The sequence below is a fragment of the Leucopleurus acutus genome (genome assembly GCF_964270905.1).
Source record: "Leucopleurus acutus genome assembly, chromosome: 11".
Lineage (NCBI taxonomy): Eukaryota > Metazoa > Chordata > Mammalia > Artiodactyla > Delphinidae > Leucopleurus > Leucopleurus acutus.
Window position 1 is genome coordinate 65639228 of NC_139152.1, and position 18561 is coordinate 65657788.

General features: G+C 35.0%; 1 protein-coding gene across 2 annotated transcripts in view; it reads left to right on the forward strand.

Annotated features, from left to right (window-relative positions):
- The window catches only part of OTOGL (otogelin like), a gene marked incomplete at both ends in the record, with an annotated part of 153818 nt that overhangs the window by 67997 nt on the left and 67260 nt on the right, over window positions 1-18561 (forward strand). Inside the window, 6 exons of one of the 2 annotated variants that reach the window (XM_082849594.1) lie at window positions 3376-3510; window positions 8821-8970; window positions 11320-11439; window positions 14044-14160; window positions 15033-15189; window positions 15862-15888. In XM_082849594.1, the coding sequence (XP_082705720.1) occupies window positions 3376-3510; window positions 8821-8970; window positions 11320-11439; window positions 14044-14160; window positions 15033-15189; window positions 15862-15888 (706 nt within the window). The remainder of the gene's footprint in view (window positions 1-3375; window positions 3511-8820; window positions 8971-11319; window positions 11440-14043; window positions 14161-15032; window positions 15190-15861; window positions 15889-18561) is intronic. The other variant, XM_082849595.1, reaches the window with a different exon arrangement.

The following is an 18561-nucleotide window of genomic DNA, read 5'->3' on the forward strand; positions in this document are numbered from 1 at the left end:
TCCTTAAGTCTCTGAAAACCCTTCTAATTTCATCGCTCTCAAATTTTTATACCTTGTATCATATCATCATTTTTCATGTCAATATTTCTTGTGTGATTTCTATGTGTCAGGCCCTATACTGAGAAGTGGAGGTACAGAATGTGCAAACATAGATATCAGTTTAGGGTCCTTTGAAACTTAGGCTGATGGTGGAGAGTTATTAATCACCAAATCGCAAAATTCATATAAAATTGCCACTGTAAAAGTTAATGATGACCTATGCAAAATCCAGTTAAACCTTTTAAATTTTTATCTTCCTTTTTTGAAGTGGTTCTTGCTTTGTCTTCTCTGAGGTAATTCTACTGCTTCTGCTGGTCTTTGACCACTCCTCAGTCTCCTCTGGTGGTTTCTTTCTCCAAGAGTTTCTTAGAACACTGGGACTCACAAGTTCCATATTTTCATGCCTGTCTCCTCTATAAAACTCTTAGTTGCTTGTAATCTCATAATATCTTGAAGGATAAACCCTGTATGCATTTATGTATGTACGTAGGTATGTATTTATCCATCCATCCATCCATCTGTCCATCCATCCACAGGAAGTGAAAACAGAGAGGAAAAGAAGTCAAAGGAAATCATTACACCCTATTTAGGCAAATGTAAAGATCTAGATAGAGCCAGATAAAGCTTTCTCTGTCAAATAAGAGTAAAATGCAAATTAATGGCATAGTAATTATACAGTGATGTGGCACTTCAGGAAAAAAAGAAAGAGAGATAGAGGAGAAAGAAGGAAAGAAAGAAGTAACATGTAAAAATTAGATGAAGATTTCACTCTGAATAAAATTTACTCCCCATAAAATAAAAATATTTTCTGCCTTCCAGAAGTTATGAAAGAGATGATGGAATTAACTAATAAGAATTTAAATGTATGTTAAGGGAATAAAAGTAAGTGAAAAAGGAAACGGTAAAATTAAGGAACAAATTAAGGCCCAAGATACATTATAGAGTTGAGATAATAAGCATTTCTTTTAAAAAATGATAAGTATACCATCTTTTGTTTACATTCCATTCCTTTTGGTTCAAATGTGGGAGATAATCTAATTGTCTAGAGTTGTCTTTTTTTTTTTTTTTTTTTTGCCTGCATTAAAAAGTCCCTTGGCCCATCAAAGAATGTGCTGCTTTGGGGCCATTCAGCTGTGGAACATAAACCATGGCTCCCTGAGGCTACTGTATCAGCAGGGACTTTCTGTGGGATAGTTACTGTTAAAAGGGGCTGGGACTATGACAGGTCTTAGACTGACATAGCAAGTAAAATAATATACTACCTTGAGAGGTGCTGACATTTTGTTTTGGAATCACTTGGGAGAATATTCTCTATCAGTGTTTTCAGTACCTGAGCATAAAGGGTTTGAGGAATCTATGTGGCACATTGCTGTTGACCTTTTTCCTCTAGCTTTGTGTTACTTACTGTGTTGCTTAGCAACTCTGTAGCATTATCTCCAAACCTAATATTAACTTGAAATATATATTAGAAACGGAAATTGGAGAAATGTGACTCTTAGGACTTGATAGTTTCAAGTTACTGTCAGCATAACATGATATTACCAGGCAGACGATACAATATAGAATATTTCTTGGCATTTCTGAATTAATATAAAGACTAAAGCTAACATTGAGGCACTTTAATTAATAGTAATAGAAATGTAATGGCAATAGGAATCCTTTCAGACAGCTTTTCACATCCCTTAATCTAAATAACTGTTTCCAAGAGGAAGAGGAAAACAAAACCCTGAATTATATATATATTTCTTCTTTGAAAATTGTTCATAAAGGCAGAAAAGTGTGGCATTATTTTTTGAGTAATACAATGCCGTAATCATCTTGATGACCCTTATTATTCTCCTTTTCAAAGTTTAGGCAATGCTTTGGAAAACAATTGTTTAAGAAGAAGAAAAAGCTCTCGGTTCCTATGAAGTAAGGAAAATTGGGTCACAGAGGAACAAATTAATTACTCTGTCAACAGCATTCATTGAAAACCTATCCTCTAGGCACTGTGTTATAGTGATTACTAATAAGACAGGAAGAATTTGGCCAAACCAAGAATTATATTGAGCTAGTGTTCGTATTGTTGGTGGTATAAAAAACTAAGTATGGAGAATTTACATCAAGACCTATATGATTTCCAAACATTTAAGGACTCTTCTCACTTTGAAAATAAGCACTGCCCCATATATCTAAAAATGAAAAGGATTCAGGAAATGTATGTGAGCCTTTGAAAATTGGAATTTGAGTTCAAAGAGAATTGTCCCTTTCCTTTTGATGAAATTCCCACCTTCCACTAGGTAGTGGAAGGACTCAGGGCAGTGTGGCTTTAACTTTTGGGGTGAAAAGGACCACTTCAAAAATTTGATGAAAATCATAGACTTTCTTCCTAGAAAAATACAGATACTCAAAAACAGCATTTTACAATGAAATTCCAGAGTCTGTAGAACTATTGAAGCCCATCTATTAAACTGGAATAAAAGTTAAAAACCCTGTTTCCAGACAGAGAGTTCTCAGTGGATGGAGAGAGGAGTGGCTGAAGGAAGGTGAGGGTGAGGTAACTGGTGAAAAGGTTAGATTGAGAGTGTGTGGGACTAAATAATAGTCTCTGGAACTAAGGATTTCCTATAACCTACAACTGAATTTTCTCGTCAACCGTTACTAAACTCTTCCTAATTGCTCTGCAAGTGGCATTAAAAAAGAGGGTTTTGAACTCTGTCTCTGCCCTTATTTAGCTAAGTGACTTTAGACATTCATTTAATCCTTCTTAACCTCTGTTTCTTGATCTGTAAAATGGAGATAATACATAATTCAAGAATTATCATAAGAATTAAATGAGACAATGCATGTAAAGTTGGAAGGAAGCCCTCAAATGATATGCATCATTTTATTTACTAATACAGTGTCAAAGTTTTATATTTATTGCAATTTTATCTTGTAGGCAAATAATTATTTAGCCAGAAAACTGGCTTAAAATAAAACAAAAGACGTTGTCTAAAATGAAAATATTTCTTTTAAAATTCTCCTACATGACATGTCTTGTTGGGTATTTGATAAGAAGAAACTAGTTGATAAATTTGAGCTGTAATAATAAAATGGAAAAAAATCCTTGTTGGAACAACATTTTAACAGGAGCTATTATAGATAAATGTTTAAAGATTGAGCTATCTTGGTATACTTTTATTAAATTCTTCACATTATTAGATCAAAATGATTTTTATTTTAGAGGTAAGTTGTATTTCAGTTTCAATACAATTCATTGTAAATCTTGGACTTCTTTAAGATTTGTTAATGAAAAATAAGTAAAAGTTATATATAATATACATTTGTATTAATATAATATTTTTGACATTTCAGAGTACAGATGATTCAGATATATCTGTCATTAGCCAGAACAAGAAATGCTTTGACAACGATATTGTTTGTTCTAAGAGTGTTTTGATTTCAGTTGGGGACACTGACATTTACCTGCATGATACTCCTTACAAACAGGTTAGTGAATTATTTCTTGTAAATCATTTTAACTTGTCCTGAGGATACTGAAAATAAAATAGAAACATTGTGGGGGTACTTTTCTTTATAAGTGGTTACTAGGTTTGAATTTTTTTCTTTGTCATTTTATGTAGCTTCAGTAAATCATACTTGATTTGTCTCTTTTGTTTATACTCCACTTCTCCATTTGCTGATTCTTTCCTTGTCACCTGTTACCTGGAGTACTTCAACATTCTCCAAGCTAGACACCTGGCCTCCTGTCTTAGTTTTTCCCCTCTGATCCATCCTGCCACAGTGCAGCCAGAGTGGTTTTCCTAAAATGGAAATGTAATCTCCTGACACCTTAGTGCTTCAAAACTTTCAAGTGACCTCCCATTGCCCTTACATGGCCTCACCAATCTGGCCATTGCTGCCTCTCCTGCTGTACCTTTCATCGCTTTCTGCTTCAAGCCCATGTTCCAGAAGTTGGAGCTTTTATCAGTTCTTCAAATGCTCTATATTCTTTCTCTCACCTCTGGTTCTTCATGAATGTCATTGCTCCTACCTGGATCAGCCTTTCCATTTAACTTATTCTTATGTGATAAGTTTCATCTTATCTCCTTCAAGGAGTTCCTCCTCTTGCCCTCAAGCTCCCTGTCAGGACATGCATCACACTTCAGTGAAATTACTTGTGTGGTGGCAGTGGTTCCCAACCTTTTTGGCATCAGGCACTGGTTTTGGCACCAGGGACTGGACAATTTTTCCATGGACCGGGGGGTTGGGTGATGGTTTAGGGATGATTCAAGTGCATTACATTTATTGTGCACTTTATTTCTATTATTATTACATTGTAATATATAATGAAATAATTATACAACTCGCCATAATGCAGAATCAGTGGGAGCCCTGAGCTTGTTTTCACTTGCCACTCACTGTTAGGGTTTTGATATGAGTCTGCAAGCAGTTGATTTATTATAGTCTCCGCACAGTCAAACCTCTCTGCTAATGATAATCTGTATTTGCAGCCACTCCCCAGCGCTAGCATCACTGCCTCAGCTCCACCTCAGATCATCAGGCATTAGATTCTCATAAGGAGCGGGCAACCTAGATCTCTCACATGCGCAGTTCATAGCAGGGCTCACGCTTCTATGAGAATCTAATGCTGCCGCTGATCTGACAGGAGGTGGAGCTCAGGTGATAATGCAAGTGATGGAGAGCGGCTGTAAATACAGATGAAGCTTCTCTCTCTCGCCCACTGCTCACCTCCTGCTGTGTGGCCTGGTTCCTAAGAGGCCACAGACCGGTACCAGTCCAAAGCCCGGGGGTTGGGGACCCCTGCGTGGTGGTCTGTGTCTTTTTTATTTGTCTGTGAGTTCTGTGAGAATTGAGACCGCTGTCTTATTTGTTCATTCTTGTAAACTTGGAGCCTGTGCAGTTTGAAAGAATGAATAAAATTCATTCATTCAATCATTTATTCATAATATCTACTTTGTACAAAGTTATGTATTAATTATTGGGACTACAACAGTGAAAAGACACTCACTGTGCTTGCTTTTAAGGAACTTATACTGAGGTGAGGGACATGTTTCAAGTAAATGAGGCTGTGCAGTGTGGTGTGCTATGGTAGGAGTGTGTTTAGGAAATCAGGAGAATCCCTAAGAAGAAGACCTAAACCAACCTGGGATGTTCAGGGTAGTTGTGAAGAGCATAGACTGGTGTCAGTTAGTACTCACTTAGAACCTCTGTTCTGTCACCTGCTAACTGTGTCACTTTGGGCAACTTTATTTAACCCCTCCAAGCTGCAGCTTTCCCATTTGTAAATTTGGGATGATTATGGAATCTACTTCCTAAATTCACATGAGGATTAAATGAAAGAATGAATTTCGGGAAATGGCTCTCCTCCTCTCCTTCACCCTCCTTATTTTTGAAGGCTCAGAAGACATGCTTTGGGGGAAATGATTTGAACTGAGTCTTAAGGGATGAGTAGGTATTAGGCAGGTGAAGAGAGAGAGTAGAAAGGCAATCAGTACAGAGGAACAGTCATGTTGAAAGGAGCAGAGTTCAAAGATAAAATGGCACGTTTGGAGAACTGCAAGCAGTTTAGTTTGGTTGATGTGGATGGGGATAGTGGAGGGAGGGTGAGGCAAAGAGATTCAGGGAGGAGCGTCCAGATTGACTTTCATGCAGGAAGCTTGGGGACAAGGGCAGTAGACAAGGAGGCTGTGTAATATAATATTTGAACTTACTCTACAAGGAAGAAATTTTGGAATTAAGTGACATGATGTGACATATGGCCTTTATAAAGTGGCCTATTTTTGAGTTTTTAGACTAGCGTTTCTCAGTTTGGTTTGCAAAACTTCTGCATTAGAATCATCTAGAATATTTATTATAAGAGCTGGTTCCTGGATTCCACCTCAGGAATTAGAATGGCTGAAGTTGATGACAATCAATATTTCAATGGTTTCCCCAAATTCTGCACACTAAAGTTTGAGAATCGGTGCCCTAGATCTTAGCTCATGTCTCAGTAAGAAATGTTGAGACCAACCAGGCAGCAATCAAGATTTGAGCAAAACAGAGTTTGTACAAGTCGTGCTAACATCTTTTTGAAGTAATTACTGCAGTTTGGTGTAGCCATCAGCTGGATATTCATTTATAGGTGAAGGTTCTCTCTAAGAGAAAGGATGTGTTAAAAAAAGAAAAACTGAAAATAGTAAATGCTTTTATAAAGACTGTTTGACTCATTTTTGAAGTGGTAATTGCAGTTCTGTGTAATGTTCATCTTCCAATTTTCACCTGAATGCAGGTGCTGATGAATCTCCTTCATATAAGTTGTGAAGTATAAAGTAAGATGAAGAAAAATCATGAAGATAGTTTGACCCTAACAAATCTCTGGCTAATATTTTTTCTTGAGCATCAAAATTGAAAATAAGTACCATTTGTTTTATGGCAGATGGATTGCTCATTCAGGGGAAGGAAAAAAACCTGTTATTTTTTTTCAATAAATGTACCACTCTAATTTTATCAAATATGTAGCATATAAACATTTTATGAGTTGAAGCTGTATTTTAAAAGTTTTAATTCTCTGCTCTTTATAACTTACTTTTCTAACATCACTAGAGTTTATTTAAAGCGCAATAATTCTCCCCTGAAGTGCAGGTCCAATTCATAATACCTCAACCTTATAAGGAGAAACGTCTTTACTTCCTAATCTGAAAAGTAAGGAGTACACCATCTCCTTTTGACCATTGTTCTCTTGTAGCAAACTGCCTTGTCTAATAAAAATGAAGGATTTAGCTCTACAGGCAAATAGAGAGGATGTGCTTTTACATCAGGATAACTAATACAAAGCCAACCTGAAGGAAGTCCAATAATCTTATCCAAAAATTTATTTTATGTTCCAGTGATATGTCAACCAGTCTGAGGGAAGTTTAATAGGAAAATACATGAAGAAGGTATTTCATGGATTGAAAAGGAGCTATAAGCTACAAACATTTCACTTACTTACTTTGATTATTGCTGTTCAGGCTGGAAGCTGAGAACTAAGAACAGGCCAGTGCAGGAAGGCGTTAAAAATATATGTTATCCTTGATCTAGAAGCTGCAGATACTGCCATGAACTTGACAAAGTGCATCCTTCTAGGAGCTAACGTTCATGTAGGGGGGAAGACAGTTAATAATGCCAAAGACAAATCAGATAATAGAAAGGTCCTGAAAAGTGTAATCAAAATGGTAAAAATAGGTTCTATGGCAGAGGGTGATATGGGGGCCTGGCAGGCTACACATATTATGGACCTAGTGAAAAATGAAAATGTAGAGCCCTTGATCAAACAGGGAAAATTTTTTTCCTTTGTTTTTTAGTCTTTCTTTACCTGCCATGGTGTTTTTTCTTTATTATTTAATGCCTTGCTCACTTAGACACAGGGTACTTCCAGGTTGAGTGCAGACCCTCACAGGTACTGAGGGCATTGCCCTATAACTCCAACTTGGCACTTGGAAGTAGAAGGAAATGAGGTTAGGTAGAGTCCATTAACAATTCATACTGTCCTATACAATATACCGAGCGCTTATAAGTATGACCTTGATCTAGGAGACTGAAAACTCCTTATGGATGTGACTGAGTTTATTTAATTTGCCCTATGAAATATTTATAAAACGGTACACTATAGTACAGTGTTTCCAAGCTATGCTTTTGTTCTTACTTGGGGGAGAAAAATAACCAAAGGAATTCATATCTCCTTCACAATTTTTATTTTGCTTCTGGTTAAATTTGTTTTATTTACTTTGATTTAACCATGTATTTTTAAAGTTTTTATGTGACTTAATTTCAATGTCAGATTCAGCATAATATTTTATAGGGTATAGCCCTTGCCCATAAAGAACATTGCATATTCTCACTTTAGGTTAAAGGTACTCTAAATTTTCCCAGTGGGTTCCGTCTCTAGTTTCTCCCTATTATCCTTTCTAGCACACACATTATTTTCTTTTAATATACAAACATGGTCTGTCATTTTACTATTCAAAAGCCTTTATCGAGGACATTTTGCACATGGAATAACAGCCATTGATTGTGATGGGTAACTTGATGGCAAAGGGTCTCAGACTATGCTTGTCATGGAATCCATGCTGTAGCTCTCTGGTGCTCTCCTTAGTACTGAACAATCTTAAACTTCCTGCCCCTAAGCCTTTGTTCAAACTGATTCCCTTCTCTTGGGATGATTTCTTCCTCATTCTCTTTTCCAGCCCTTTATATCTTCCTATCATGGCTTCTTATATATCAGTATATATGTTCCACCTCTTGCAAAGAGCCTTCCTAAGTTCCTTTTATGGAAATTCATCTCCCTGTCCTCCTTAACACCTCTTTCTCTCTATAGACACACACACACACACACACACACACACACACACACACACATACACTTTGTGCTTTTGTTTTTCAATTATTCAGGTAAAGTCATACATTTTTAGTACTCAATCATATTTATTCACCATCAATATAAAATTTCTGGGTCAGCAGGTATATCCCCCTAATGTACTCTATGTCCACGCCTTGTTTGTGCTCTTCTCTATATCTGAAATACCTTTTTCCCTTTGCTCATTTATCCATGTTGAGCCTATCCACCAGTGTGTATCTTGTTACCAATTTTATGATTTTCCTATTTTATGCACTTGTTCTGTCTTTCACTACAAAATTCAGGAAAGACAGGGCTAAGCAGAAACACTAGTACGTAGATAATTATTGATGGATATAATTAATGTTTACATTTTGGTGAGAAAACAAGAAATTCATTTTTTTCTTTATTATGCTTTTTCTTTTCTTTTTTTTTTTTTTAAGAAACGATCAGGTTTTTTTCTGGAAAGTAAACCAACATACCAGCTTTGGAAGGCAGGGTACTACATAGTAGTATACTTTCCAGAGAAAGACATCACTATTCTTTGGGATAAAAAGACAACCATCCATATCAAAGTTGGACCACAGTGGAGGGTAAGTCAGCCTATTTGGTAGGTCAATCCAAATGAGATGCAAAAAATGAAATTACATTTACCTTTTGATGTTTTACAGAAATAAAATGATTGATGTTTTCCTTTAAGAAATAAGTTATATTTTCAGAATTACTAACTCAGACCCCAGAGAAGAACAACTTTACCAAGTGCTGTATACAGTTCTTTTTTACTTCAACCTTACAGTATCCAGTTTTTCAAAGTTACTTAGGTCAGGTTCTTTTTTTCCCATTCCCTGCAGCATGGTTATTTGATATGTTTGTAGTAGAGTTAGATTCATTTATTACAGTTTGCATTCCATCTTTTCCTCCATATTCTGGATATTTTTTTTAAGTTTACATACAGTAAAATTCTAAAAAAAAAGTAAAATAATTTACTTTTGTGGTCTGCAGTTCTATGGATTTTAACAAATGCATGGAGTTGTGTATCCACCACCACAGTTCTAGATAGAACAGATCCATCAATTCCCAAATTTCTCACATGTTGCCTCTTTGTTGTCAACTCCTACTTCCAACCCCTCACCCTTGGCAACCATTGATCTATTTTCCATCTGCATAGTTTTGCCTTTTCTGGATACAGTAGAAATGAAATCATGCAATCTATAGCCTTTTGGGTCTGGCTTCTTTGACTTGGCAAAATACATTCAAGATTCATCCATATTGTTGAATGAATTAATTGTTTGTTCCTATACACTGCTAAGTGGTACTCTGTTGTATGGATGTATTAGTTTGTATTATCCATTAATGGTTGAAGATTCAATCTGGGTTGTTTACAATTTTTGTCAATTTATATTTTACATTGTTTTAACTATTGTTTACTGTTAAATATTGTACTAGATATTATTAAATATTTTTATTATTTTAGATATTTAAAATTTTATTAAACATTTAAAATTTATATGTTAAGGTTGCTTTTGAAACGTTGATATAGTTTTAAAAATCCACTTTATCTGAAATTGAAATTGAGACTCATGGATATAATCTGTGGCAAGTTAGGGAAAAATGGGGATAGTAATAACAAATTCTTATAAAACTAGAAAATATACATATTTTAAAATATTTTAAAATGTTATAAACTTAAGATATGATTGTATATTGAAGTCATTTTCTTTCAGCCCTATGCAAAATAAAGCCCCCAAATCTATTCCTAGGTGTTTACTGGCATCTTGAATTTCTTTGATGAAGATGAAGTAATTTAGTCACTGCCATACTTCTTCAGCTATGTTTTCTGCCATTGTCTACCATGTATCCTCCCTTCCTTACTTTTTTGAAAACAAATTAACCATTTATTCTTCTACATCTTCCCTTACTTTTACTGCTGCCTTAAATTTTGGGGTGAGCAGTAGCAGAAGAGGCCACTGTCTTTGAATAGGTATTGTGGCTTCTGAGAGCAGAGGCACCATGGTAAGCAGTGGCCTTGGCAGTTGCAATCCCAAGGTTATTGCCAGCTTTGCTGGAGGCATGGGCAGCCAACTTTACCATTAACAAAGGGCTGCGTTCCATTCTTCAGTACATGAGGGGAGAGGTCAGTTTGTTTAATTTCAAAGCTTAAGGAGGATTTTCATTGCTTTTGGAATCTCATTCTTCCCTGTACTCTTAATCCACCTCCCTCCCCAAGAGAAAAGTTTTTCACATTATTTGAGAAAATGCAGTGGACATTGTTGATGTGGATAATCCATACGGTACTTGCAGTAACCACTGCATAACCCATAACAAACTTTATAAAAATTAGGTAAGATGTGGATTTCATTTATTGTGTCTCATGGTGGCATGGTATATGAATATAGAGTTAATGTTTTCTTTAAAAGTTATGCTTTGAATGTTTTGGCTTTTCAAAGTACGACCTAAAGAAAGGTAAATTATTTCTATGGTTTCAACATTTATAGTCTTAGAAAACCTTAAACATAATAGGAAGTGGATCTTTCATCATTAAAATGTAAATATGTAAATATACACAGAATATGTATATATATACACATATTTGTGTATACACACTCAGACATATACTGTAATGTTTGTATTATACTTGTACAAATACTGTAGTATTTGTATTATACTTTTCCAAGTTACTTATATTATTAGTTATATCAATGCTAATACAATGGTGTGAATAGATAAACTTTGGGGTATGGAAAAACATTTTTGAGAATCTAAAATAACTTAAATATAATTAAATAGACATGAAATTCCACCTTCTTGAAACATTTTTAAAATGATTATTGTGGAAATTCTTAAAATGTCTATTTTAAATCTCTTGAAAATTTCAGTGAATATTAGTTCTTAAATGTTAAAATGAATATAGAATATTTCATGATAATTTTCTTTTACTTTAGGGCAAATTATCAGGATTATGTGGAAACTTTGACAAATGTACTTCAAATGATATGACCACATCCAATAACTTAGAAGTGAGAAATGCCCAGGTATTTGGAGATAGTTGGGCATTAGGACAGGTAAGTGGAATATATGTATTTTAGAACTAAACAAATATTTTTTGTTGTATTTATCCACTAAAACATTTTATCCTTGCAGAAAAATTTATTTAGGTAATACTATTTTATGTAATATTTGTGCAGTAATTCATAGTTGACAAACTCAAACTACTTTCACATTTAATTTCTCATGTAATCCTGTGACAGTCTTGTAATGTAAAGGGTGTTGACTCCATATTATAGATGAAGAAATTGAGACTCAGGAAGGTTAAATGACTTGCCTAATATTATATATCCAGAAAGCCGCAGGAGTGACTTTCGAATTCACATTTTCTAATCTCATGCTTTTCCTTTCACTGCAAAATTCTCTTTATTTGTATTTCTAATGATGTATCTTTTGTCAACTCAAGGTAATGAATAAATGAAGGCAGTATTTCTTAACATTTGCTCTCCAGACATGGCTGGATGTGAGATGGGGAGGGGTAGGGAGTGGATTTGTGGCCAACTTACCTTTGGGAGCAGTTAGAATACATTAAGTCAGGCATATTTCTTTTTTGAAGGATTTCTTGAGGCATTATATTCCTCTAAGGGAGGGATGTGTTTGAAGGGATTCCCGAACTTACTGACACAGAACTTACATTTTTGTGTATTAGTTATCAAGGAAATAGTTTTCTATGGGACACAATCTGAGAAATGCTGAACTCAGAAAACAGTCAAACTGGAAATTTGTTCTACTCTTTTCTTCTACTTTTTTTTTTAACCTATTTTTTTTCTAACTGAAAGTAGTGTCTGCAACTACAATTTCCTGGTTGGTTACTGTTTGGTTAGTTGCCTTACTGTTTTGCCTAATTTACTAATATATCTAAATCTTTTTATAAAAGATTAACATTCATCCAATTTAGTAAAATGTAAGCAGTATATTTCATTGTGGTCTACGTTGGAAAGTATAAAGATTTTATTTTTTAAAATATAAAATGAATTAAGGAATATCTAATTTATAATAATACTTAAATATTTGGACTCATCAAAGAATTTTAGACTCATTAATACCTAATGGACAAAGCTGAAAATAAAAAAAAATTCATTCAGTAAGTTCTATTTAGAACTTAATGTTTTCCAGGATATATGAACACATAATATTATTAAAACATAGCCACTGCCCTTAGGAATTTAGAGTCTAGTTTAGCAGACGAGGTAGAAAAACTTAACAATGGAAATATGAGACAGGTGCTTGGATAGAGGTGTATACAGCATGGAGTTCGTGATGGTCAAAGGAAGGTTCCCCAAGAAGGTGCCATTGAGCTGACTCCTACAAGACTCATAAGAGCTCTACAAGTGAAGATGATGGGAAAGAGTGCAGCAGCAAAGGAGGGAGCATCCCTTTAGAACGTGTTGAGAAGACTGGAGTGAGTATGGTGCCTAACAGGAATTTTAAGAAGTTCAATATGGCTGTGGTGGAAGGTTTGAAGTAGGGAATGGCTGGAAGGCAAAATATGAAGCTGCAAGATACGTGTGCTAGGATCTGGACTCGAAGACCCTAAATTAGTTAGGCTCTTATAATCCAGCTAAGAAATGTTAAATCAGTGAAGATTTAGAAAACTATCTAAGTCTGAGAGACATCTGAAACATCAGCATCTGTTGAAAGGACTGCATAAGGAAAGATGAATTTGGAGAATTCAGGAATGCCTCCCATCTTCCTGACTTATTGCGTAGACACTGGTGCTCTTCCAGGAGACAGGGCACAGAGGAAAGTGGGTGGTAGGGGACAGTGGGGACAGGACAATGGTGTAAGATAAGTACATTTTAGAATGTGTTGAGAGAGAAGTGACAGAGATATTTATGTGGAAATGTCCCAATTTTTGAGATCTCAGAAAAGAGATATGGGCTGGAAATATGGATTTGGTAGTTACTATCATATTCAGGTTGCTGAAGGCATGAGAAGTGTACAGAATGAAAAAAATAGAGATTTGAAGATCAAGTCTTGCAGAGAAGGGAGGTGGAAGGAGGATGAAGAGTGGCAGCAAATGAACTAGGAGGAAACCCTAGTGGTGCCACCGGAAACACATGAGAGACATGTAAGAAGGGTAAAGTATGAAACAGAATCAAAGACAGCGAAAGGGCAAGTGAGATGAAGATGGAAAAGTTGCCTTTACTTTTAGTAACGATATCAATGATGACCTTCTCCAGGCCAGTTTCAGGGAGGTGGATTAGAAGAGGCAGAGACCGAATTGTTTAGGATGTGGGAGGTGAGCCTGTAGACACTTGAGTGTATGCAACTCCTCAGAGGATGGCTTGTGACAGAAAGGAAGGACGTGAAAATTAAAGGAAAGAGAATAATTTGCTTAGGCAATTTTTTTAGTCATGTAATGCTGCACTTGACAGTTTAAAAAAGATTTACCTTCACTCTCTAATATTTTCATGATTTTAATAGTAAATTTAGTTGCTTGCAAAGATAATATATACTATTAACACTGAGTTGGCTGACCACAGGTGCTTTAGGTAAAGTCTGTCTAAAAGAATGTGAATATATTAGGTATGATTGTGGTGGATGAAGTCAGATTAGGTTACTCTGGTTTCAGCTTCAGAAATCACCCCTTAAAAACATTCGTTTCTCTTTTTCCTCAGTGTGAAACCCCAAGTGAATTATTTAAACCCTGTGAGGCACATCAGAACAAATTTCCTTATGCCAAGAAAGAATGCTCCATTTTGTACAGTGATGTTTTTGCTCCTTGTCGCAATGTGGTAAATGAATGCTTTACTAAACTTTCCAATTTAAACAAGTACTGCTGTATTTATAATATTGAGATGAACAGGACAAATAATTTAGCTACCCAATGGCTTTTCAGGTATACTACCTAACCCTTGTTAGGAAGACAAATTTGGGAGTTTGTTTTTCTGTGGCACTGACACATTTAGTTGATTTACATTCTTCCTGACTCCATCTTATTTAACAGCGTATATAATGCTTGTTAATGATCTATTTCAGTTTATGAAACATTTTTACGTCCATCATCAAAGCCATAAATGACTGATCAAAGCCATAAATGCTTATTTTTCTTCAGATGACACTACCAAATGGGCATTCTTCTCCTTAACCCAAAGTATAGTTTAAAAGTATTATTAGTGACACATTTAAAATGGTTTTAGAAGCACATCCCAAGATTGAATGTAATTTATTTAGAAATTTAACTTTTAAAATGTCTTTCCAACATAATAATTTTAGGTTCCAATAGAAGTTTTAAAAATAGTTTAAGATATTATTAAAAACTAAGCAAAAGTACATTTGTAAGTAGAACATTCTTTTAATGCCATGCGAATATGCCAATAAAGAAACAGTGAGCTTCTACAGATATTAATCTGCTGTATTGCAGATGTTGAAGTTATATTTGTTAGTCCCGTTACCTGTGTTGCTAGTTCTTTGATCTTACATTTGCCTAATAAATTCCTTTGGATGAATAGAAGTTTGAGATATTGAGAACTCTCTAGGTGGCAGTGTTAAGCTGATAATAGCAAATTTTGAAAATCTACCAGTTAGTTTTCTTTTAGAAGGTTGAATTTTAATCAGTTGTAGTTAGTAGTTTTTGAAATTAATTTATCTTTCACTTCATTTTCAGATTGATGTTACTTCTTTTGCCAAAAATTGTCATGAAGACACGTGTAACTGTAACCTTGGTGGGGATTGTGAATGTTTATGCACAAGTGTAGCGGCGTATGCGTACAAGTGTTGTCAGGAAGGGGTTTCTGTTCACTGGAGATCATCTACTATTTGTTGTGAGTATCCTCTCAGGGCATCATCATTAGGTGGGAACCTTATGAAGAGATTCATATTGTCTTATCTTAGAAGCGATACCATGGACTCATGGAAATAGAATTTCTTTAAGATGAGTAAATTTTATATTCTTTTGACAATGCAGATAAATTGTAGTATAGCTAAAGGATTTATAAAAGAAACTTTGAAGTAAGTTTTTCTGTTCTGTGTTAGACTGTTATGACTGTAACATTTGAACTACAAATTATTTACATACCATTTTCAGAGATACTGTTTATGACCATTTCTCTTATGGCTATGAAATTCCACTGTTCTAATGATAAGAGACATAGTTTTAAAAACATCATTTTGAATTTGCTTTCAGATTTGACTCTAAACTTTTCATTTACTTGTGTAGATAGTAAGTCATCTGATGAACAGCTTATGATTTTAACACTTTCAGTGGACATCTATAAATTGGCAGATATATTTGCCTACCTATAAAATAATCTTAGGAAATTTAATGAATTATTACAGAGCACTCTTAAAGAATCCTCTTTGCTCAGAGAAAACTCGCAAATGATGATGTCATTCTGAGTTCTTTCACTTTGTCATTGATAAACCATATCTTGCATATATTCAGATAAGTGGTGAGATCCTTATTTAGTTTAACATTTCTTCTTTTTTCCTTTTAGCACTCGATTGTGACTATTACAATGAAGGTATGTGACATTTAAAGAATATCACTATAGTATTCTATTAAATATATCTTCAGATTCAAAATTCTTGAACAAGTTTGCTGGGAACAAGGTATGAAGAGTTCATAATTTGGCATACAGTTAACCCTTGAACAAGGAGGGGGCTAGGGGCGCCAACCCTCTGTGCAATTGAAAATCCATGTATGGCTGTGTAGAGAGGAAAAGATGATTTTCAGGAGAAGAAGATACAGTCTGAAGGTAGGAAGTTGGGAACGTATACATTTAGGGAATGGCAAGTGAGCCAGGAAGGATTAGAGACGTAAGAAGGAAACTGAGGTAGAGCTGAGTCCCCTGGGCTGAGTCACACGACAGTTTCCAGGACTTTCTGAATGGAGATTTAGTGGTCTTCTAATAATGCACTACCTTTTCTGGGAACCAAAAGCTATAGTGTGGTTGTCATTAACTGCAGCTGAAGTCAGATCTGGATTAGAGTCCACTCTCTGTCACGTATAAACATTGTGAACCTGGTTAAGTCATTTAAGTTTAATTATTTTGTTTATTTCTATGTTTGTTGTGAGCTTAGATGAGACACTGTATGTCACCTATACTGCTGGAACAAAATAAAGCCTTATTAAATGGTGCTGTTATAACTAAAAAAAAAAAAAGAAAATCCATGTATGGTTTATAGTCACCCTGTGTTATCTGCAATTCTGCACCTTCAGATTCAACCAACCATGGATTGTGTACTACTGTAGTATTCACTCTTGAAACAAATCTGCGTATAAGTGGACTTGCACAGTTCACACCCATGTTGTTTAAGTGCCAACTGTATGACTCAATGAAAGCCATTGCCTTCTAAAATGTATCTAAATTTCTAAGTATTTGTGCTAAAATTTATTCCCTGTAAAATAAAAGTGTTGTAACTAAGTTCTCAGCACCTAGGAGGCTCTCAGTAGTTTTTGAATAACATGAATGAATGAATGAGTAAAGCTAGCTAATTTTTTAGGTTAAAAGGATGAAAGATATATACCAAACGTATACCTTTTACCATTATGAATAAATATGGACATTATTCAAACTTTTATTATGTTGTGGAAATCAAAGAAACAAACTATAATATAGGAATTTATTTAGCCATCATTTTAGGCAAAATAATTATTTATATCTTATCAGAATGAGAACTTACTGATTTAGTAATAATGAAAATCTCCTAGTCTCCCAAGCATTCAGATTTGCAATGGGAAGTCTAAGAGGAAGTGCTGCCTAAAACTAAGGCATAGATGTAAGAGACAGAGAATTATATGCTCATTGAAAATGCCAGACATTAGCAGAATTGAAGCCTGCTTTTTGTCAAACCTATTTAATGAGGAAGGCATAGCCACTTAAACCTAATTCAGACAAATAAAATGATCCAGGGAAGTGTCCACTTTGACGGTAACTGGACAAAAACCCATGATGAGTAGGTTAGAGTAACAGTTATAGGAAAGCTGATCTATTAAAGAAGAAAACCAAACAACCAATGCAAAGTATTTTCCATGACTTATTGAGCCAGGAAGAAATCTGTCAGCTGTAAAAGTACAAAGAAAGCCAGAAAATTTTAGTAAAATAGAGATGATGAACTAAAAAGAAAATGGACATTTTAGTCTTTGGTTGTTTCTGTTATATCTTTGGAAGTTTGAAGAGGAAAAAAATCCCACATTTAAAAAATTCTGTGTTTGTTAAAGAAAATCTAAACTAAACATATTTCCCACACCACACCCACTCCACAACAATCCTTTGGATTCCATGCTTAAGATGAGACTGATTGCCTAATATTAAGTACTTAATAATAAAAATGGCTTTTGTTGTGTTAACTATACCTATATCATATAATTTAAGCTTCAAAATATGCCTGAAAGACATAACATTATTATTATCATTATTAACACTTACAAAGGAGGAAATTGAGGCATAGGTGAATTAAATAACTTGGTCAAAGTCGTTTAGCCAAAATGTGGTAAATGGATTTATAAACAATCTAAGTTCAGAACCCACGAGCTTGATCTCCATGCTACACTGCCTAGTTATGGTTATCACATCCTAGTCTAGGAATGATCACCGCACGTCGTTATCATATGCTGTACACAACGTACACAGACAGCAAGTTGAGAAAACGCTCCAATAACTTCCTCGCTTAAGAATTCTTTCCTCACACAGTTCTGCTGTGAAAATCTCCATCTGTGCCTTTGTACTTTCTGGCGTTCCTTCAGCAGGCCCTTGGAAACAGAAGCAGAATTTTCTATGAATATTGAATTTCTGCCTCTTACTGCTTGGTACATTTTGCTTTTTGTCAATAAGTCTGCTGCACTTCTACTGATGGTTTTTTTCCCTAATGTGTTACAAGATTCTTCAAACCAGTTCTTCTAGTTTCATTTGTAATACTGTATTGGTAGTATTCAGAGGGTGAACACGGGGCGTTCGGCCTTCATGAGACCCACGAGAGACAGAGATTCTGTTTCCTATGATCAAAGTAATAGGGAACAGAGTCAACCTGCCAAGGAGAGGAAGAGTTGTGAAAGTAACGTGATCAAGGTAGATAATTGAACGGGAATAAAGAATTGTGGAAGTTGTTAATAGTAATAAAAAGAAAAAAGTTTTAAATGAGCATTCTTCATTTGTTTCATCTCAAATAATTTCACAACTATTGTAAACTTACCT